At 57.1% G+C, this 21,506-nt stretch overlaps 1 protein-coding gene across 1 annotated transcript; it reads right to left on the reverse strand.

Moving 5' to 3' along the window:
• Positions 1 to 1,259: 1,259 nt before the first annotated feature.
• On the reverse strand, positions 1,260 to 20,179 carry HNF1A (HNF1 homeobox A). Its single transcript, XM_049767889.1, has 10 exons — positions 19,625 to 20,179; positions 11,578 to 11,777; positions 8,484 to 8,670; positions 7,361 to 7,602; positions 6,534 to 6,685; positions 6,204 to 6,405; positions 4,538 to 4,729; positions 3,415 to 3,536; positions 3,193 to 3,337; positions 1,260 to 1,446 (listed from the first exon to the last, which is right to left on the reverse strand). The coding sequence occupies exons 1-10, from the start codon at positions 19,948 to 19,950 to the stop codon at positions 1,319 to 1,321; spliced, it is 1,896 nt and encodes a 631-aa protein (XP_049623846.1). The 5' UTR covers positions 19,951 to 20,179; the 3' UTR covers positions 1,260 to 1,318.
• Positions 20,180 to 21,506: the final 1,327 nt, after the last annotated feature.

Here is a 21,506-nt window from a genome sequence, read left to right on the forward strand (position 1 = left end):
TCAGCCTGGTCCAGAGAACCATGTTGGAACATAGCGATGGGGTGGGTCACCCAGCTGCCAGGGAAACTTCTCCACACGGACTTGCTCTCGTCTCTGTGCAGAGGCAGGTTCTACCCCACTGTGTTCCAGAAAATTCTTTCTGAACTTCGGCAAGTGCGCCATGCACAACCATGTTACCAAGAATAAATCATTCAGGGAACCGAAACCCAGTGGCATGATGTGATATTGTCTACTCCAAGGTGGTTTAGATAAGGAACAGACCTGTGTGGCCTCAGTCTACGACCAAGTTGGGCTCCTTCACCCCAGCTTTGAGACTCCAGGAAGTGGGGAACTGGGAGCCACTGGCCTTAGAGGTGCAAAGCCCTGGGTTCCGGAGGCTGGGGGGCAAGCTCCAGGTCAGGGGGCATATGACCCAGCCGCCCCCTAAGGCAGGCTTAACCCCAAAACCTCCACAACCATCTCACACACTGGGGACACAGGAGGCTGAGCAAGAGCCTCGCAATGTCTGTCTTTGATTTTACTAAAAGTTAAATAAATGTACAGACTCCCCAGGCTGACTGCACCAGACCAGGTGCACTTGGTCCCAGGCAAAAAGGACACAAACACCCCCAGGCCTGGCCCTGTGCAGCAGCAGGGGTGCTCAGGCTCCCTCCCTGGGCCTGCCTCTCCTGGCAGGCCATGGTGCTGTCCACATGAGGGTTGGTAGGGGAGCCCACTTTTTCATCCGGGCCCCTCCCATGTGTCCCCCAACTGCTCAGGCCTTTTAACAGCTTCTCCCCCAGTCAGGCAGGAGTACAGAGGAGCTGCCACTCAGGATGCAGAGCTTAGCACAAGGCTCTGGCTTCTTCAGGAGCGAGGGCAGCCCCATAAAGGCAAGATGCCAGGCTGGCATTGAAGGCTCGGGTTGTGGTGCAGTGAGTATCCAAGAGCACTGCAGTCTGGCCGGTAGTGGGGGGTTTCCAAAACCCTGGCCCAGAGCTACCCTTGGAGAATATCACATATGGGGCGACAGGACAAGTGTGTAAGGGGGAGGCCATGTGTCCTGGTCAGGGTTTAGTCACAGGTGAGGCTTTTCTGGTCCCAAGTTTCTCCCAGTTGTTCATTGGCCACAACGGCATGAAGTCGAGTCTTGGGGGACCGAGGCCCAAGGTGACAGCCTGATCGGCCCCGGTGGCTGCTGGGAGCCAGTGCTACTGTCCACAGTCTTCCGGCCCTCATCAGAAGGGCAGGCAACAGCCTGTCCCAAGGTTTGGGGACCTTCCCTCTTGCCGTCCCCACAAGCAAGCCTGCAGGCGCTGACCCTGGGAGGTGGCCGGGGCTACTGGGAGGATGAGGCCATCTGCGTGGAGATGAAGGTCTCGATGACGCTGTGGTTGGAGGACAGCAGGTGGTTGTGGCTGGGCGTGGAGTCGGAGCTCTGGTACAGCACCAGGCTGCTGGACGACACTGCGGGGACAGGGGACAAGCTGGGAGTCAGCAACGGACACGCCCCCCCCAAGCCTCACCCCTCCCTGCCAGTCTCTAGCCTAGGCTGGCCTCTGCATCCCTCCACCACCCACTGGGCTTCCACTAGCAGCTGCAGTGGCCCCACCCAGAGCCTGTGATGATTCTCTGTGGGAAGAGACTCCCCAAGCAGTGCTCAGGGGTCCAGGAGCCATTCCTAGTGACCTGCAGCCCCGCAGAGTGGGCCTGATGGGTCAGTACCAGACGCCAGGCAGTGCCCTGCCTCATGTACACAGGCACGGTTCGGGGCACCTGTTTCCTCGATACCCTGCGTGTTGATGCCTTTCTCTGGCATCAGGCAATAATGCTGTGATAGTAGTTTGTAGAAATACCAGCTGTCAGTGGTCTGATTGAGAGATTTTTTTTCCTGCTACAACACAGCAGATTCCTGCCCCATCACCAGCAAACTACCCACCCCTACTCCCAGCACCATCGTCAGACATGCCGGCCGCACCGCCACTGTCCAGTGGATCCCTTAAATGCTTAAGTAAGTTCCAGGGGCCGGAGAGATAGCATGGAGGTAGGGCGTTTGCCTTTCATGGAGAAAGTCAAATCCCAGCCTCCCATATGGTCCCCCGAGCCTGCCAGGAGCGATTTCTGAGCATGGAGCCAGGAGTAACCCCTGAGCACTGCTGGGTGTGACCCAAAAAAAGGGGGGGCGCTATAGAAAAAAAAAAAAAAAGTGTAAGTTCCTACAAGCTCAGTGACTCCAGAGAACTGATTCAGGAGGCTGGAAGACTGAGTCAAATGGGACCCTGGGTTCGAGTCCTGGCCCTGAGCCATAACGCAGAGAACAGAAGGCCTGGCGTGTGGGAACTCGGGGTTCATTCCTCAGCACCACACGGTCCCCCAGAACTGCCGGGCACAGCCCAGACCTACCTATTTTTTGTTTTGTATTTGGGGCTACACTCGGCTGTGTTCAGGGGTTCCTGTGCTCAGTAATCGCCCTGGCAGGCTCTGGGGACCATATGGGATGCCGAGAATTGAACCTGAGTCCGTCCCAGGTCAGCCACATGCAAGGCAAATGTCCTATCTCTGTGCTATCACTCCAGCCCCATAGACCCATAGACGCTCAGGGGTTACTCCTGGTTAAGTGCTCAGAAGTCGCTCTTGGCTTGGGGGACCATATGGGACGCTGGGGGATTGAACTGAAGTCCCTCCTACGCTAGTGCTGGCAAGGCAGGCACCTTACCTCTAGCACCACCGCACTGGCCCCTAGACCTACATCTTTTTGTTGTTGTTGTTGTTGTTGTTGCCTTTCAGGCCACACCCAGTGACTCTTGGGTTACTCCTGGCTATGTGCTCAGAAATTGCTCCTGGCTTGGGGGATCATATGGGCCACCGGTCGATTGAACTGAGATCCATTCTAGGTTAGTGCGTGCAAGGCAAACATCCTACCGCTTTGCCACTGCTCTGGACCCAAGCCTACCAACTCTCACTCACCACCTCGCCGCTGCCATCAGAGGCCCGGAAAAGCCCGCTTCCTCCTTGAGGGCCCATTGTGGCCTCTAACTCGGGTGTTCCAGCCTGGACCAGGGAGCCCTTGTAACGGTCCTTGCAACCAGCAGGCTGGACCCCAGGAGAGACGCCCCAGGAGAGGTCCTGAAGTGCCCCACACACCAGGCGGCTGCCTCGAGTCTCCTGGCAGCCCAGCAGTGACCCCCAGTGCCTGCCCTGCCCGCTCCTCACCAGTGGGGCTGGCACTGAGCCTGCTCGAGGGCTGCAGGTGTTGCAGGCCAGCAGAATCCTGGCTGGGGATGTGGATGGTGGCGGCCTGGGATACCGGGGTGTGAAGGCCCGACTCGCTGGAGGCTTCCGTGTCCGAGGCGAAGACCTGCAGCGGGGGATCAGAGCCTTCTGAGCCCCCGAAGTTGGGCTCCGGAGCCAGGGCCAGGTCGGGCCGAGTCTTACCTGCTTGGTGGGTGTGAGGCTGGCCAAGGCACTCAGATTGGTGGAGTCGGCAATGAGCATGGTTTGTGGAAGCAGGCCTGTGTGCGCGTACTGAGCCATCTCAGGCTTGTGGCTATAGAGGGCTGGCAGGGAGGAGACGGGGGATGGACACGGCGCCCCTGAACGGCCAGGCCCTTCCAGGAGCCTCCGTGCTGGGGCTGGTTTCGGGATGAGCTGTCCTAGGTCCTGTTCCTAGTTGCCTGTGCTCTTCAGCCTGACCAGGGGTAGGAAAAGGGGAGACACAAACCCAAACGGCCCCTCCCACTGCCTGGGAGGACGATAAAGTGGCTTGAGGGAGAGAGGAGGGCTTGAGGGGTGAGTCTCACATACGACATGCACATATAACATGCATGCACAAGCACACGCGCACACAGAACACACGGGCTCCTGCAGAAAAATCCAGAAACCACATTTCCACAGCCTCATCTGGCGCCTCGCATCCCGCATCCCGTAGGTACCAACTTGCAGCCCAGAGCGGAGACAGACAGCGGGTTGTCCCTCTAGCCCAGATCCAGAGCCCTGAGGTGGGAAAGGCCTCGGGGCCCAGCCAGTTGGGTCTGCATTGACCCAACTCGGGAGTATACTCGACACCGTGCAGGGAGCAAGTACCCAAGGAGCCCGGGGAGGACTAGGTCGCACGGCGCCTCGCCCTGTCTTGCTCTCTGTTTTTTTTTTGTTTTGTTTTGTTTTTTGGTTTTTGGGCCACACCCGGTAACGCTCAGGGGTTACTCCTGGCTATGCACTCAGAAGTCGCTCCTGGCTTGTGGGACCCTATGGGACGCCGGGGGATCGAACCTCGGTCCGTCCAAGGCTAGCGCAGGCAAGGCAGGCACCTTACCTTTAGCGCCACCGCCCGGCCCCCTGTCTTGCTCTCTGACCTGAGCAAGTGCTGAGTTGCATCAGGCCTCAAGGGGTTCAGAGAAGGGAGGTGCCTCCAGCCACACTTTCTGACCAACTACGTACATGAATAGGTGCACTTGCGACCGCCTGCCCTCGCCTGGAGCATGTCCTGACTCGAAGCTACAAGAGCACCCCCGACTCCCCCCCACGTACTCAGAGCTATCCCCCAAACACACGCACTCACCGTGTGGGCTCTGCAGCTGGGCCATGGTGGCCATGAAGGGGCTCTGGGCCACGTGGTTCTGCACCGGGGGCATAAGCGGCTGCTGGTAGGGCGTGTGCAGCGGCTGGGAGAACTGCACGGGCTGCAGGGTGGTCAGGCTGCTGCCCATGCTGTTGATGACGGGCACGCTCTGGGCCTGCGTGGAGGCCAGGCCTGTCCCGAGGGCGGGAGAGATGCGAGTCAGCCCGGTCGGGCCAGGCCCAGAGGCTCAGAGACCCAAACTTGATGCCGCTCTCTCCACACAACCCGGGTGGTCCCTGACGCTACAGGGCACTGAGAAGTCCTGCATCCTCACCCTTAGCACTAAACATTAGCCCCGGTAAGTGAGATCCACTGGCAGTGGCCCTGAGTTCCCTGGCACTGCCTAGGAGATCCCCAAAGATGACCATGAAACGGGCACAGAAGTAGGGCGTTTGCCTTGCACACGGCTGACCCGGGACAAACCCGGGTTCAATTCCTGGCATCCCTTATGGTCCCCGAGCCTGCCAGGGGCCATTTCTGAAAGCAGAGCCGGAGCAACCTGAGTGCCCCAGATATGGCCCCCAAACCAAACTAATAATAAAGCTTGGAGAACCTCAACCTACCTTCCCACTGCTCCCCGCTGGACTCTGAACCATAGGAGCTATGACTCTACAGGATCTCTTCTTTTTTTGTTTGTTTTTGGATCACACCCTGTTCCCCCTACCCCTCATTCTTCCTGTGTAACCTGACCTGCCCATTTCTGGGAGGGGTCTTTGGAAAGGAACAAAAGTTTGCCTGAGGACGGGAAATGGATTTGGAGGATGGACTCAGATTCAGCGAGAGAGGAGGAGTAGGAGAGCTGGCAGGAAGGAGGGAGAAGAAACATGTTGAATGCAGGGCTAATCATGGAGCTTGCTGGAAAGGTTATGATAGTAGCCACACCTATTGGCTAGGGCGCTGAATAAAGCTGATGTCCCCTGAAACCTGATCGCTGAGTCTTTCTCTCACCGGCTAGAGGGAGTTGCAGGCATGCGGCCAGGTCTGGAGGAGAAAGGCCTCCCCCTCCGTCCATCTCACCGTCATCCACCTCCATCCAGCACTCCATAATTAATCCCTTTTACTACAACACCTGGCAGTGCTCAGGGATTCCTCCTGGCTCTGATCTCAGAAATCGCCCCTGGCAGGCTCTGGGGGCCATATGGGATGCCTGGAATCGAACCTGGATCTGTCCCGGGTCAGCCACACGCAAGGCAAATGCCCTACCGCTGTGCTATCTCTCCGGCCCCAAGGATCTGTTAGAGATCCCTCTGCCTCCTGCTGTGGGGCTCAGACTGTTCAATTTGGTCACTTCTGTGTCCTTTAGGGAACACGGAGCCTGGCACAAAGTAGGGCAGCTCCTACACTGAACGAATAAATGAATGCATGAATGAAAAAGTGAATGGTGAGAGAATGAATGAGGGATCATGTGAGTGATTGAATGAGGGAATGAATGAGGGATTATGGGAGTGAGTGAGGATGTGAGAGTTGCTGAGTGAATACGTGAGAGATGAATGAGTGAGAAAAGGAGTGAGGGGTCATGTGAGGGAATGAATGAATTGGGTGAGTGAAGGAGTGAGCCCCTGTGGAGATCCCATGAGCCCCCAACATCCCGTCCCCACCCACTTACCGATGACCAGGGTGGAAGCACCGGAGTTGGTGAAGGTGGGCCCCAGCGAGGCGGGTTCCCCCGGCCCGATGGCCATGACCCCGGGCAGCGAGGCCATGATGAGGTTCTGGGGCTGCTGGCTGAGGCCCGGCGACGTCTGCTCCAAGCTGTGCAGCGCCGTCAGCGTGCTGACGGGGGGCAGGGGGCCCCCGGTTGCCGAGACCTTGCAGGGGAGTCCAAGCTGAGTGAAACGGGGGAACTCGGACAGTTCCCACGGGATACCAGTCCCCAGTTCCAAGGACCTGGGCAGGGTGAAAGGCGGGTGGGTGGCCCACGGCAGGGGACACTCACCAACTTGGCTTCCGTGCTCAGCAGACTGTGGCTGGGCTCCAGGCCCGGGGGGGACACTTGGTGCAGGGGAGCAGACACTGTCACCAGGGGCCCCCCATTGCTGGATGGCACCTCTGCACCCTCACTGGTAGTGGGCGGTCCATAGCGCACCCCTGGAAGGTAAGTCGTATCAGCTCCAGCCCCACTTTCCTGGAGCCCCTCGTCATCGCTACATGAGTTTACACTGAACCCTCTAAGCACATGACACGATGGGTCCGTTGGGTCCAGCGGCCACCTCCAGCCTTCCCTGTCTCCCGGCTTCCAGCCCTCTGGAGCCAGGCCTGCGTCTGATGAGCTCCGTGGCCCCCACTGCCCAGTGCTCGGCCTGGCACATCGAGGTGTCCCTAGACCACAGAACCAGACACAACTGAGGCCCATGAAATCCAGCCACAGGGATCGGAGCTTATGAAGAGACGTGAAATGAGAGTGAGGTGCCTGAGAGATAGCACAGCAGTAGGGCGTTGGCCTTGCATGTAGCCAATCCAGGGCGGACCTCAGTTCAATCCCTGGTATCCCATATGGTCCCTGAGCCTGCCAGAAGCGACTTCTGAGCATAGAGCCAGGAGGAACCCCTGAACACCGAAGTGTGTGGCCCAAACAAACAAACAAAAAACAACCTGACGACACTGCGGAGACCCTGCCAGCAGGGAACAGAGGGGACCCAGGCATGCAAGGGGGTCAGGTAGGCAGAAAAGAAGGGATGCACCGAGGGAGAGTGGAGTGGCCAGTGGTGTGGACATAGGGGTGACTGTTGCTCCGACACCCCCTCTAGCCCACAATGCACTCACCGTGGACCTTACTGGGGGACAGGGTGGGCGGGGGTAGGCCTGGGGAGCTGTGTGCCGGGAGCGCGGAGCCAGGGCCTGGTCCAGGTGGGGTGCCACTATAGGTGTCCATGGCCAGCTTGTGGCGAAAGGCCTCCTCCTTGCGCCGGTTGGCAAACCAGTTGTAGACGCGCACCTCGGTGACCAGGTTGGAGCCCAGGCCCTGCGCCTGTGACGGTGACACCCCCCGCTGGATACACTCGGCCCTGCGGAGAGAGACCGGGTGCAGAGCACTCGCTGGAGACCCCCAGGCAGGTGTGGTCTCTAGTGACTTATTGGGAGGGCCGGGCAGGATTAAGTCACGCTAGGCCAGTGCTTCTCAAATAGTGGGACGCGCCCCAGGGGGGGTGCGAGGCTCTGTAAATGGGCTCTGTAAAGCATTTGACCTTGGCAAACACTGTCCTACCAAGCTAAGCCCCGTGTTTATGTCTCTGTATGTCCCTGGAGCTGAGAGTTGCTGTGTCCTGCTTCAAACCCCGCTTTGAAAAGCTAGGCATTGTGGGGCCGGAGAGATAGCCTGGAGGTGGAGCGTTTGCCTTACATCCAGAAAGACGGTGGTTCGAATCCCGGCATCCCATATGTCCGTCCCCCCACCCCACCCCCGTGCCTGCCAGGGTTTATTTCTGAGCACAGAGCCAAAAGTAACCCCTGAGCGCTGCCGAGTGTGACCCAAAAACCAAAAAATAAATAAATAAAATATATGCATTGCAAAACGTGCTCATTGTAGCCAGACATCACCTCTGATTACTCCTTGCTCTGTACTCAGAAATCACCCCTGGCAGGCTCAAAGGACCATATAGGATGTCGGGGATCGAACCTGGGTTCGTCCCAGGTGCGAAACAAGTGCTCTATGGCTGTGCTATCTTTCCAGCACCTCAATTATTTATTATTTTGCCAGGAACATGAACATCACAGTCAGAGGATGCAGACAGGTTCTCGGAACAGGGCAGGATAATGGTGGCTGTTGGGAATCTGGGTTCCTCCCGGCCGTGAGTAGGAGCACACGAGGTTAGGGGAGCCTCCCTGAGGGTCCAGCACCCCACATCCCTTTTCCCGACGACGCCCCAAGCCTCCTCCACCGCGGTACCTGTTGCACTCCTCCACCAGCGCCTCCCGCTCCTCCTTGCTGGGGTTCTTCTGCCTCTCGTAGGCCTGGAACAGGATCTGCTGGGACGCGGGGCCCCACTTGAAGCGATTCCTTCGCCCCTTCTTGGTGGGCAGCTCGTCGCCTGTGGGCTCCTCGATCGGCCCTCCCTGCCCCGCGTGGGTGAACTCTGCAGGCACAGGGGAGGGCAGGCCAGAGTGTCCAGGAACTGATCTAAGGAAGGTCAGCCCGGATACCCACATTCTTGGCGACGGGGGGAGCCCAAGACCTAACACCGACACTTCAGCCGTAGCCCTACTCACCACCACCATAGCCTGGCCAGCAAAAATCTAAAGAGCTGGCCATTGGGGCCGGAGAGATGGCATACAGTAGGGCGTTTTTGCCTTGCGTGCTGCCTGCCAGGGTTCGATCCCCAGCATCCTGTATGGTCCTGCCGAGTCTGCCAAGAGTGATTTCTGAGCTCCGAGCCAGGAATAACCCCTGAGCACTGCTGGGTGTGGTTCAAAAATAAATACATAAAAAGAAAAGGCACTTGTCTTGCATGTGGCCAATCCCAGCTCTATCCCTGGCACTGCATATGGTCTCCCCATGCCCTGGTAGGAGTAATCCCTGAGTGCAGAGCTAGGAATAAATATTGAGAATCACCAAGTGTGGCCCAAAGGTGAAAAAAAAGTTTCTTTTTTTAAGCAAAAATAAGGACCCAGGACTGGAGTGCAGATTTGCATGTGAAGAGGCCTGAATTTGATTCCCAGAACCATATCTCTGAATTCTACTGGTAGTTGGGGTTTTTTGGGGGGGGGAGGGGGGCAGGCATACCTGGTGACGCTAAGAGGTTCCTCTTGGCTATGTGCTCAGAAATCGCTCCTGGCTTGGGGACCATATGGGACGCTAGGGCTTGTCCTGAATCAGCCGCGTGCAAGACAAACGCCCCACTGCTGCGCTATTGCTCCAGCCCCAGTTCTTCTGTAGTGACCCCACGACAAACTAGAGGCAGCCCCACTAGTGGCTGCCCGATATGATGCTCCAAAATGTCACATGTATTTTGGACACTCTATACACTGCACACTGTAATCTTAGTGAAAACAAAGAAGCTGTTGAAAAGTAAACAAAAAGAAACTCATAAAGAGGTAGGGCATCTGCCTTTCACGCGGAGACCCTGGATGGATCTGGGTTTGATTTCCGGCATCACTTATAGTCCCCAAGCCTGCCAGGAGTGATTTCTGAGCACAGAGCCAGGAGTAGACCCTGAGCACTGCTGGGTGTGGCCCAAACTCCCCCCAGAAAAATAATAAAAAATAAATTCCCTTACAGAACTGCCTGGTTCAGTCTGTTCAGTCTGTCTCCAGACTAGAAGTTCATATCATCTAGTTAGAAGAAAATCATCATAGAAGTGGACTCAGGGGCCCAGAGAGATAGCACAGCGGCGCTTGCCTTGCAAGTAGCCGATCCAGGACCAAAGGTGGGTGCTTGGTTCGAATCCCGGTGTCCCATATGGTCCCCCGTGCCTGCCAGCAGCTATTTCTGAGCAGACAGCCAGGAGTAACCCCTGAGCAACGCCGGGTGTGGCCCAAAAACCAAAAAAAAAAAAAGAAGTGGACTCAGCCCCAGCTGGTGGTGTTAGGTGTCAATGTGTGTGTGTGTGTGTGTGTGTGTGTGTGTGTGTGTGTGTGTGTGTGTGTGTGTGTGTGTCCTCTTAATATCTGCAGAGATTTCTCTGGAAGGAGGCAGCCGAAGCTGGGAATCCAGCAGCCTCACGCTTCTGGAGACATCCATTCTAAACTATTTCCTCTGTCATTTTTCACTTAATTGGTTGGTTTTGCTTTGGGACCTCACTAAGCAGTGTTCAGAGGCTACTCCACAGTCTGTCCTCAACACGGGGGTGGGGGCAGGAGGATTGTTCCGAATGGTGCTTGGGAGACCATGGTACCAGGAGTCAAGCCCATCAAGCCTTCTCTGAGCCTTGTTTTCTCCTTTTGCTCAAAATGGCATGTGGGCGGCTAGAGTAATAGCGCAGCTAGGAGGGCTTTTGCCTTGCTTGCGGCTGACCCAGGTTCGATCCCCAGCATCCCACATGGTCCCCCAAGCCTGCCAGAAATGATTCCTGAGCATTGCCGGCTGTGGCCTCCAAAACAAACAAAAATTAGATGTGTGTTGCCTCAATCCTCAATTAGATCATTGATTTAAAAGGGGTTACTTATGGGGCCGGGCGGTGGCGCAAGAGGTAAGGTGCCTGCCTTGCCTGCGCTAGCCTTGGACGGACCGCGGTTCGATCCCCCGGTGTCCCATATGGTACCCCAAGCCAGGAGCGACTTCTGAGCGCATAGCCAGGAGTAACCCCTGAGCGTCACCGGGTGTGGCCTAAAAACCAAAAAAAAAAAAAAAACGGGGGTTACTTATATATTTGTTTTGTTTTATTTTGTTGTTGTTATTGTTGTTGTTGTTGTTGCTTTGGGGGTCACACCCAGCAGTGCTCATGCGTTACTCCTGGCTCTACACTCAGAAATTGCTCCTGGCAGGCTTGGGGGACCATATGAGATGCCAGAGCTCAGACCGGGTCCATTCCAGGTCGGCGACATACAAGGCAAACACCCTACCACTGTGGTATCTCTCAGACCCCTATTATTTCTAATTTTACCTAAATTCAAAAGTGTCCAAGTTTACCTGTCACGACAAGGGGAGCCAAGATGGATGTGAAAAACCCCACTCTGAACTCCATCAAAAGCTCTCCCCCACCAAGGCCAGAGCCAGCCCGATTCTGCCTTCATTCCGACGCTTCGTTCCTTCTGCCTCAAACACGATCCCCCGCATTGTGGGGGTTCCACGTCAACTCATCCTTGAGGGCCTGGCCCAGAGAACCTTCTGGTGCCCTTTCCTGGTGCCTGGAGCCCTCGAGGAGAGACGGACTCGTTCTCCTCTTCTCTCCTGCCCGGGCCTGCCACGGGCCTGCTACCAACCTGCTCCCTGCTCTCAAGGAGCACACACAACTGACACACAACACGGTGGGAACAGGCCCAGGACCTCCCACCCGCTCCCGTGAGCAGCCACGGAGGGCCATCGTGGGTCTGTCGTTACTTACGCTGGGCCACCTCTCGCTGCTTGCGGACGTACCAGGTGTACAGGGCCGCTCGCTTCTGGGTCTTCATGGGGGTGCCCTTGTTGAGGTGCTGCGACAGGTGGGACTGGTTGAGGCCGGTGGTGTCCACCACCTCCCGCTGCGGGATGTTGTGTTGCTGCAGGTATGACTTGACCATCTTGGCCACGCGCCATGGGTCCTCCCTGGGAGGTGTTGTGGGAAGCCCGCTCAGTTGAGGGTCTGGGACTGAGTGCCAAGAACCCTCACGGGACCCCCCAAAGTGGAGGTTGTGGCTGTCCGCACGCAGCGAGCCCAGCAACAGCCTGAACTCAGGGACAGGGGGGTAGGGATGCTCGCCAAGGCTCAGGGACAAGCAGGAAGGTGGAGATTATTGCCACCCCCACATGGCAGTGCTGAGGGTGCCGCCCTCCCTGGTTCCTGGTTCCCCTGCAAACTCAGAGACAGAGAGGGGAACCTGAGCCCACAGAGGTGGGGACATGAATGGACACACACATGTGCGCGCACACACGCGCACACACGCCCCATAGGAAGTTGCACAAGCCAGAAACGGGAGGTCCTCACCTCCCTACTACCCTGGACCCTCCCCTCGTCCTGGGAAGAGTCATGGCGGGGTCTGACCATTGCAAAGGCAGCAACCATTGGGTTCTTGACACCCAAAGGAGCTGATAAAAGAGCAGGCCTGATGAATGCAGGTGATGGCGGATGAATGGATGGCGGATAGGTGGGTAGATAGATAGATGGACGAATGAATGGATGGATGGACGGGCAGGTGGATAAATGTATGGGCAGATAAACAGACGATGAATAAAGAAACATGGGCCCGGAGAGATAGCACAGCGGCGTCTGCCTTGCAAGCAGCCGATCCAGGACCAAAGGTGGTTGGTTCGAATCCCGGTGTCCCATATGGTGCCCCGTGCCTGCCAGGAGCTATTTCTGAGCAGACAGCCAGGAGGAACCTCTGAGCACCGCTGGGTGTGGCCCAAAAACAAAAAGAAAAAAAAAAAAGAAACATGCAGGAGGATAATGGATAGATAGATGGACAGATAGATGAGTAGATGGATGAATGGATGGGTGGCTGGTGATGCATGGATGGAGAGACATACTAGAGGATAATGGATGGATGGATGATGGACAGATTGACAGATGGGTGGATTGATGGATGGGTGGATGGATGGGGGATAGATGTACTGATGGGTAGATGGATGGATGGATGATGGACAGATGGGTGGATAGTGATGGACAGATGAATTAAAGGATGGCTAGACAGATGGGTGATGAGGATAAGTGGATGGATACAGTAGATCTTCCGGAGAGTAAATTGGTCTGAAAATGAAGGAAACAGGATCTCCCAATTCACCGCTGGAACCACAGGGCCCTCATGCTTGTGTTATATCTCTTGTTGCTACAGAGCCCCACACCTGAAGGAGAACAGTCCAAATGTAAACTGCAGGGCTGTGACTGAGTCACCGGCATCTGAAAACCTGCCTGCAGCCCTACACCAGCTGTCCCGGCCATAGGCGGGGGGGTCTGAGACCTGATGAAGAGCCAGCAGGCGCCAAGCAGAGGCCTCAAACAAAATCTGAGATTGCTGGAGCCCCAGAACCCGCCCTGTACTAAGTTAGTCTCACTGGAAGGTCAAGAATCAGGGTCACCCAGTGTCCATGTTCCTGACCCCCGTTCACTAAGGGGATAGTGCAACCACTGACCTGCACCCCACAGTTTCTAGACACACACACATGGTTCCAGCACTCCTCTCCCCCTCTCCCGAGGTTGTATTACAAATCTATCAAAGCACCAAAACAGCCTCACAGGGGATCAAGTCTACAGAGAGCCTTTGCCTTGTACACGACATCCCATATGATCCCATATGATCTCCCAAGACCTGCAGGAGTAATTTCTGAGCACAGAGCCAGGAGTAACTCCTGAGCATCCCTGGTGTGCCTCCCACCCCCCAAAAAATAAAAAATAAAAAAAAAACAAGCCCAACACCAGCTCAACTCTCCTCCCCGCAAGTCACTTCTAGCGTTTGTCTCCTTTCAGTGATGAGTGTGACAAGTGACCACTTGTTTGCCCTGGCAAACAAAACCTGGGCACGGAAGCTTAGGTCACGCAGCGAAGGCTCGGGTGTGGCTGGCTGCTGGCTGGGCTGCTCAGTGGGTAGCTCCAAGTGTGCATCTGTGACCTGTCCACACAGAAGGATCCGGAAGCAAGTGTGGAAAAGTGCCCCAAGTGGGGGAGAGGGGACAGAGAAATGGTACTGAGGGTGGGCACTTGGCTGGCAGGACACGGACTTTCCATCCCTTGCACCCCAAAGGGTCATTTCCAAATGCCAGGAGTGATGCCTGAGCCCAGAGCCAGGAGTAGCCCCTGAGCACTTGTGGGTGTGGCTCAAACTCACCATATTAAAAAAAAAAGTGAATTTTAGGGGCTGAGCAATAGCACAGAGGGGAGGGCATTTGCCTTGCGCATAGCCAACCAGGGTTCGGTTGCTGGCATCCTGTAGGGTTCCCTGAGCCCACCAGGAGTGGTTTGTTTGTTTATGTTTGTTTTGTGGTCACACCTGGCATCGCTCAGGCTTCCTCCTGGCTCTGTGCTCAGAAGTCGCTCCTGGCAGGCTCAGGGGACCTTATGGGATGCTAGATATCAAAGCCAGGCCTGTCCTGGGTCGGCTGCATGCAAGGCAAACAACCTACTGATGTGCTATCACTCTGGTCCCAGAAGTGATTTCTGATCGCAAAGCCAGGAAGCACCCCCGAGCACAGCTGGGAGTGGCCCAAAAATCAAAAACAAAGGTGAATTTTAGAAGCTAGAGAGAGAAACCAAAGGACTGCACGAATGTTTTGAGTGTACGCAGCGTGGGTTCAATCCTCAGCAGCAGAGGGACTCCTGAGCACTCCCAGAAGACCAGTACCAATAGGTATGTCCCCCAGATAAAGTGAGTCTTATTGCCAAGGGAGCTGCTCAGTAGGGCCACCTGCTCTGAATACATGAGGCCCAGCACCCCCAAAAAACGTGACTGGAAAGTCAACAGCTAATGAAAACTCTGCGCCCTAAGCCCTGAGCCCAGATCTCCAAACCATCTCTCCAGGTCTCTTTCATTTTTGTCTGTTTGTTTTTGTTTGGGGGGCACACCCAGGGGTGCTCAGGGGCTACTCCTGGCTCTGTGCTCAGGAAGCACTCCCAAACAGTGCTCAGAGGGTCATGTGGGATGCTGTGCCAGTGCATACGGCAGACCAAGTTTAATCCCAGGCATCCATAGAGATCCCTGAGCCTGCCAGAAGTGATTCCTGAGGGCAGAGCCAGGTGTGGCACAGAAACAAAACAGCAAAAATATAAAGCAACTAGCCCGAACAATAGCGAAGCAGTGGGACATTTGTCTTGCAGTTGGCCAACCCAGCATAGACCCCAGTTCAATTCCCAGCAACCCATGCGGTCCCCCGAGCCTGCCAGGAGCCATTTCTGAGCACAGAGCCAGAAGTAACCCCTGCACTCTGCCGGTGTGACAAAATAAATAAATAAATAATAAATAAAAACATTTAGCAGCAGAGAAGACGAAGGCTGAGGAACGTGAGTCTCCCCTTCCGGGTGACTCAGCTGGGGCCCTGGCAGCTTCTCCCAGGCCTGTCCCCGTCTCCCCTCACTGCCAGCTCCCAGGACCCTCTGCCTGCCTGCCTGGCGCCAGGAAGCCAGTCACTGAGAGGAGGGAAGGGCGGACAAAGTCCACCGGCCTCAGCTCGGCGGCAAACCTGTTTATCTGATTGATTCCAGTAGCTGTTGCCGGGCTTCCTGCCTCAGTGCCCCCTCCCTGCTCTCAAGGCCAGCCAGTCCTCAGCCAGCGCTTGCTCGTCCCTCTGCCCCTGCCTGTATGCCCTACCAGTGTTATCTCTCTAACCTCGGAAATTTCACTGTTTTTTTTAGATTTTTGGTTTCAGGGCTCAGGGCTTCCTCTGGCTCTGCTCTCAGGGATCCCTCCTGGCAGGACTCAGGGAACCCTCGATACTACCTGACATCAAAACTGGGGCTGGCTGAGCACACGCAAAGCAAAGCCCTCCCACCGTCCTAGCACCTCCACCAGATCCCAGTTACACCTGACCCAACCAACCTCTCCCTCCAGTGCCATGGGGTACTCGCACCCATTGGGTGGCAGAGAGAGGAAGGGAACCGGAAAGTTGGGGAGCCCTAAACTATCAGGAAACTTGGATTTTCCCTGGGCTCCCTGTTTAGCCTTGGCTACTCTCTCTCTCTCACTCTCTCTCACTCTCTCTCTCACTCTTTCTCACTCTCTCTCTCTCTCTCTCTTATTCTCTCTCTCACTCTCTTCCTCTCTCTGCCTCAAAGAACGCTAACTCCTTCACTACTCAGCCTATTCTGATTAGCTTTTGTTCTCCATGAAATCCTTCTGGGGGGCCGGAGTGATAGCACAGTAGTAGGGTATTTGCCTTGCACGAGGCCGACCAGGAACAGGCCTGGGGTTCGATCCCCGGCATCCCATCCTGAGCCTGCCAGGGGTGATTTCTGAGCACAGAGCCAGGAGGAACCCTTGAGTGCCACCGGGTGCGACCCAAAAACAGAAAAATGAAAAGAAATCCTTCTAGGGAGATGTCAGAGTCGGGGAGGCAGGAGGCTGTCATATGGGGGCCCCTTCCCAGCTTTTTTCCTGTCTGTCACATGGGGGACCACCTCTCCGTCTCCTGTCTCCTCAGGACCTCGCAGACCTCGGGCGAGGAGCAGTCACTGTCCTGGCCTTTCTGCCTAGCTAAGCCTTTCCTCAGAGAAAGCCAGTAGGCCTCTCTCCCGGCCTCCTTTCGTCCCTCTGTAAAATAAAACCAGCCACACCCCAGCTCGCAGCAGTTTCTGGGGTGCTCGGCACAAGGCTTGTGCCCCTGAACCCACTAAGCACCATATGCTCTCTGCCCCGAAGGGGAGACTGAGGCGCGGGGAAGGGCCGTCCCTGGCAGAGTGGGGATACTCCCTCACCCACTGGCCCCCCCCCCGGGTCCTCACCAGCCCTGTCCGTGGAAGCTTGAGCGACTGGGCAAGAGAAAGGGACATTCAGGAAGGGAGTTGGGTCGGTCTCCAGGTCCTCGGAGAGCCATCCTCATTCACTCTCCTTGGCGAACAGGATGACATGGACCCCCAAGAAGGCTAGAGGGCTGGGGCCGGAATGATTGCACAGCGGGGAGGGCATTCGTCTGGCATGCAGCCGACCGGGTTCTATCCCTGGCATTCCATAACGTCCCCTGAGCCTGCCAGGAATGATTTCTGAGCGCAGAGCCAGGAGTAAGCTCTGAGCACTGCGAAGAGTGTTCCGTTCCCCCCACCCAAAAAATAAAGGGGCCAGAAAGGGGCCGGAGAGATAGCACAGCGGTATGGTGTCTGCCTTGCATGCAGCCGATCCTGGACAGGCGGTGGTTCGAATCCCGGCGTCCCATACGGTCCCCCGAGCCTGCCAGGGGCCATTTCTGAGTGCAGACCAAGAGGTAACCCCTGAGCGCTGCAGGTATGACCCATAAAAACAAACCAAAAAAGGGGAGGCCAGAGGGAGAAGACACACATGGAGCGCAGGAGGGTGCCTGCCTTGCACACGGCACCTCATATTGTTCCTCTAAGCACCCAGAGGAGTGCCCTCCTGAGTGGAGAGCTCAGAAGCCAGCCCTGAGCACCACTGGATGTGCCCCCAAAAGAAGACAGACAGACAGACAGACAGACAGAATATAGTCATAAAGATAGAAAGGGGCAGGAGAACATAAACCTAGAAGAGTGGAAGAGTGACTGGGATGAAATAATCCTGAGGAGGTGACATCAGGGTAGAGGAGCAAAAGGCCTGGACCCTGGAAAGAGAGTCTGGGCAGGAGGAGCAGCGGTGAGCTAAGTCGGGGTGACTGGCTTAAAGGGAGGTCCCTCAGCGGAAGTTAAGACCCTACTAGGGCAGGGAGCTAGAGTGGAAGTGTGTGTCCAGGGGAGAAACCGAGGCAGGAAGCAGTGAAGGGACTTGCACAGGGTCAGAACTAAGTGATGGGTAGATAGCACAGCGGGGAGGGCGTTTGCCGTGTACTTGGCCAACCGGGGTTCAAACCCCAGCATCCCATAGGGTCCCCCGAGCCTGCCGGGAGTGATTCCTGAGCCCAGAGCCAGGAGGAACCCCTGAGCACCAAGAAGCCCAAAGAACTAAGATTCTGCTTTGAGTCCAAACTCAGGGCCCCACGATCCCCCAACAAGACCCTCGCAGCCCCGCTCAGAAAACGCTTCCCTGCCTTCGGCCTCTGCACCAGCCTTTCTGCCCTCAGACAGGCCCCGAGGTGCGAGGTGCGAAGCCCCACTTTTTTTTTTCCTCTCATGACATTTCTCCCTGCTGGGCGTTTGTGCCTTTTGTTACCTGAACAATAAATAACCCGGGTAGTTAGTTATAAACTCCGTGGAACAAGGAGCTGGTTGATAATTTATAGCGACATCTCGGATTTAAATGGAAAGTAAATAACTGCTGGTAGCATTAAAGAAAAACCCCACTGGGCAGGGACATTGCCTGCCAGCTCTCCCCAGCCCGCAGCCCCTCGGCCCTTCTGTCTCCGGGCTCCCTCTCCGCCACCTCGGGCCGGTCTCCCGGGCACCTGCTCCCCTTCTCTCCCGCAGCCTCTGGCTCCCCGTGCTCCCCGGGAAGTACTTTGACCTGTGCTCCCTGGCCCTCATCAAGTTGCAGAGAATGAAGTATAACCCCCCACTGCTCGGCCAAAGGGGGTGCTGACCAAGAGGCCCCCCTCACCAGGTAAGAAAGGCCTTTGGCACCCCCGGCTACCCCAACTCCCATCCCAAGACCCCCCTCCCCAGCGGGTTGGGACCCCAGGGCCCGTTACTGTGCCTCAGCCCCACCCTGGCCCGCATGGCCGCTCCCCTGCCTCAGAGAAGCACTTTGCCCTCACTTCCTGCCGACTCAGGGGGCCCTGGCCTGGCCCCTGCCCCCTGCCCCCTGCTGGGGCAGGCCCTGAGGGTTCCCAGAGGTGGACCCGGCCCTCCCCCACTGCCTGTCTGGATCAGGACCTCGGACAGAAAAAGCTAGTCTGGGCCTCTCCCCGGACCCCCATTGCGCCTTGGTGGACTCTGGCCCCCAGGCAGAGTGGGGAGCAATGGGGTGGCCGGGTCCAGCAGAGAAAGGGGGCTGGGCAGGCCTTGGGCAAGCTCGGTGTCTGTCTGGGCCCCGGTCCCCTGGCCTGGACGTGGCCGCTCAAGCTCAAGGCCCTGCCAGGACGTTCTCCCAAACCTTCTCCCAAATGAAACCCAAAACGCAACAGCATGAGCCCCTTGTGGGATGGGAGGGTCCCGGCCAAGCACCCCTGCCCCGGCCTCTTCCTGTCCCCACTGTGGGAATGGGGGAGCTGTCCCCGGCCTGTTAGGCTGCCATCACCACAAGTTAATGATCACAGGCCTTATCAGAGCCTTTTGCCGTTTATAAATTTATAAAACAAAACAGAAATAATAACGCCCGTGGGTAATTAGTAACCAGGTCGGCTCCCGAGCTGAGGAGAGGGGAGGCATCAGCCCTCAGAGATGGGGAGCGGCCGAGGACGGGGGTACACACCGGGAGGGCGTGGAGGGAAGGGGGCCCAGCGGCCCAGAAGAGGGGTTGCAGCTCTGACCCCGGGTTCCAGCTGCCTCAGGTAAGAGGCCGACCCCGAGACCCTCCAGCCCAGCATCACTCCTTCCCCACAGCACGGTCCCTGGGAAACTGGGGGTTGGAAGAAAGGGGCTCCCCGCTCTGGGTGGAAATTTAGACAGTCCCGACCATTTCGGGACTCCTCAGCTCTGTCCCCCTGGGCCGGCCGAGAGCTGGGCTGGGAGTTAGTTGGGATCTCCACGTACTAAGTGGGGTCCCCGACTCCCACCCGGGTCCCCACAAAGCTCTCCAGGGAGCCCCAGGGTTCAAGCAGGGACACAGGCCCCGGGACTCCAGCTGGCCGCTGAGTTGGGGCTCAGGACAGGGCGGACTTGGGGAAGGGTGGACGGGCCGGGTGGGATGCGGTGGGGGGCTCCTTACTGCAGCAGCGTCTCCACGACGGCCTTCTGGTGAGCTGCCTCCTCGGGGCTGAGGCTCTCCAGCTCCTTGAGGATGGGCGGCGTGAAGTCGTCCCCCTCGTCGTCCGTGTCGTCCTCCGAACCCCGCGGCTCCCCCAGCCCGTTGTGCAGCTCGGCCAGCCCCCCACGGCCAGCGCCGCAGGACTCGCCCTGGTCCAGGGGACCCTCCGCGGCCAGCAGGTAGGGCCCCGGCTCCCCCAGAGCCTGGATCAGCGCCTCCTTGCTCAGGCCCGACTCGAGCAAGGCCGCCAGGAGCTCGGCCTGCAGCTGGCTGAGCTTGGACACCATGGCGTGGCCACGCCGGGCCCACGCGGCCCACGGTCACCGGCCACGCACCTGCCGGCAGCCCCCAGCGACCTCACCTTGCCGCCACGGCCACCCCGAAAACCCCCCTAACCCCAGGCCTGGAGGCCACTGAATCAGGGCCCCTGGCCGCTCTGTTTACATTGGAGCTGGGGAAATTCTCCAAGGTTCATATTTATCCGTGTGCTTAGCAAAGGGACTGAACTTTGGACTTCAGTCGCACAGAGCACAGCCGAGGCCTGCCCGCCCGGGAGAGGGCAGGTGGAGGGGCACCGGGGGGCCCGGGCGGAAGGGACTGGGAGCCAAGGAGGCCGTGGGGTGAGACGCGCCAGGAGAACCTTGCCAGGGGTGGCGGGACCCAGAGCGGGGAGCCCCCAGGGGCCTGGTTTTCCTGGACAGCAGAACGGGCGGGCAGAGGCCCGACCTGGTCACGTCTAGGGGTGCCAGCAGCCCCCATTATGCTCGTGATCCTCCCCCCAATGACACTGGGCCACAGGTGAGAGGCCGCCTGCGGGGACTTGGCCGCATTTCACAGAGGCTGGGGAGGGAGAGTGGGGTGTGTGGACGCGTGTTTGCGTGTGTGTCCATCACACAGTGCGCCAGGGGCAAGACTGGAGGACCGCCGGACGTGGGAGGAGGCAGGGGAAGCCCGGACACCTCAGTCACAGAGATCAGCGTTTCTGAACCCAAAAGAAGGGGGCACACTGAACCCCAGATTCTAACCTCAGAGCGAACAGAGCAGAACAGAGCCAGAATGGTTCCACGACCAGAGTGGAAAGGCAGGAGGCAGGAGCTAGGGGGCTTTAGCAGGCTCCACAGCAGGGCGCACACACACACACACCCAGGCTAGGTGGGCCTGACATCTTCGGGGTGCAGTGTCCCCAACTGTGTGGGTGCATCCCAAGATACGGCCCAAACAAGCCAAATCAGACCCATGGAAAGTGGGTCCGTGCTTGTGTGGGACTGGGAGAGAGGAAGGCTGGGAACGGGGTCCCCCGGGGGGAGACAGAACATGCTCTAACATTGATTGGGTAATGTCGAGCAAACTCTGGGAATATATTAGATAGATAGATAGATAGATAGATAGATAGATAGATAGATAGATAGATAGATAGATAGATACATACATACATACATACATACATACATACATACATACATATATACATACATACATACATACATACATACTCAAACAAATAAATAAATGGATGGACTGGATGCTTTGTTTTTTCCCATTGCCCGGGGTTGAAACCAGAGTCTGACGCGTGTGGAGTTCTGACACAAACCCCTCCCTAGCCTGTTTTCTACACTTTTCTGGGGGGTAGGGAACCACGCCCAGCGGCACTCAGGGGTTACTCCTCACTGTGCTGGGAAGTTGCTCCTGGCACTCTCAGGGGACTCTATGGGACGCTGGGAATCGACCCTGGGTCCTTTCAGGGTTGTCTGCGTGCAAGGCAGATACCCGACTGCTGTGCTACCACTTCGGCCATTTTTTTTTTGTTGTTGTTGTTGTTTTTTGGGTTTTTTTTTTTTTTTAC

Source organism: Suncus etruscus, chromosome 2 (genome assembly GCF_024139225.1).
Source record: "Suncus etruscus isolate mSunEtr1 chromosome 2, mSunEtr1.pri.cur, whole genome shotgun sequence".
NCBI lineage: Eukaryota > Metazoa > Chordata > Mammalia > Eulipotyphla > Soricidae > Suncus > Suncus etruscus.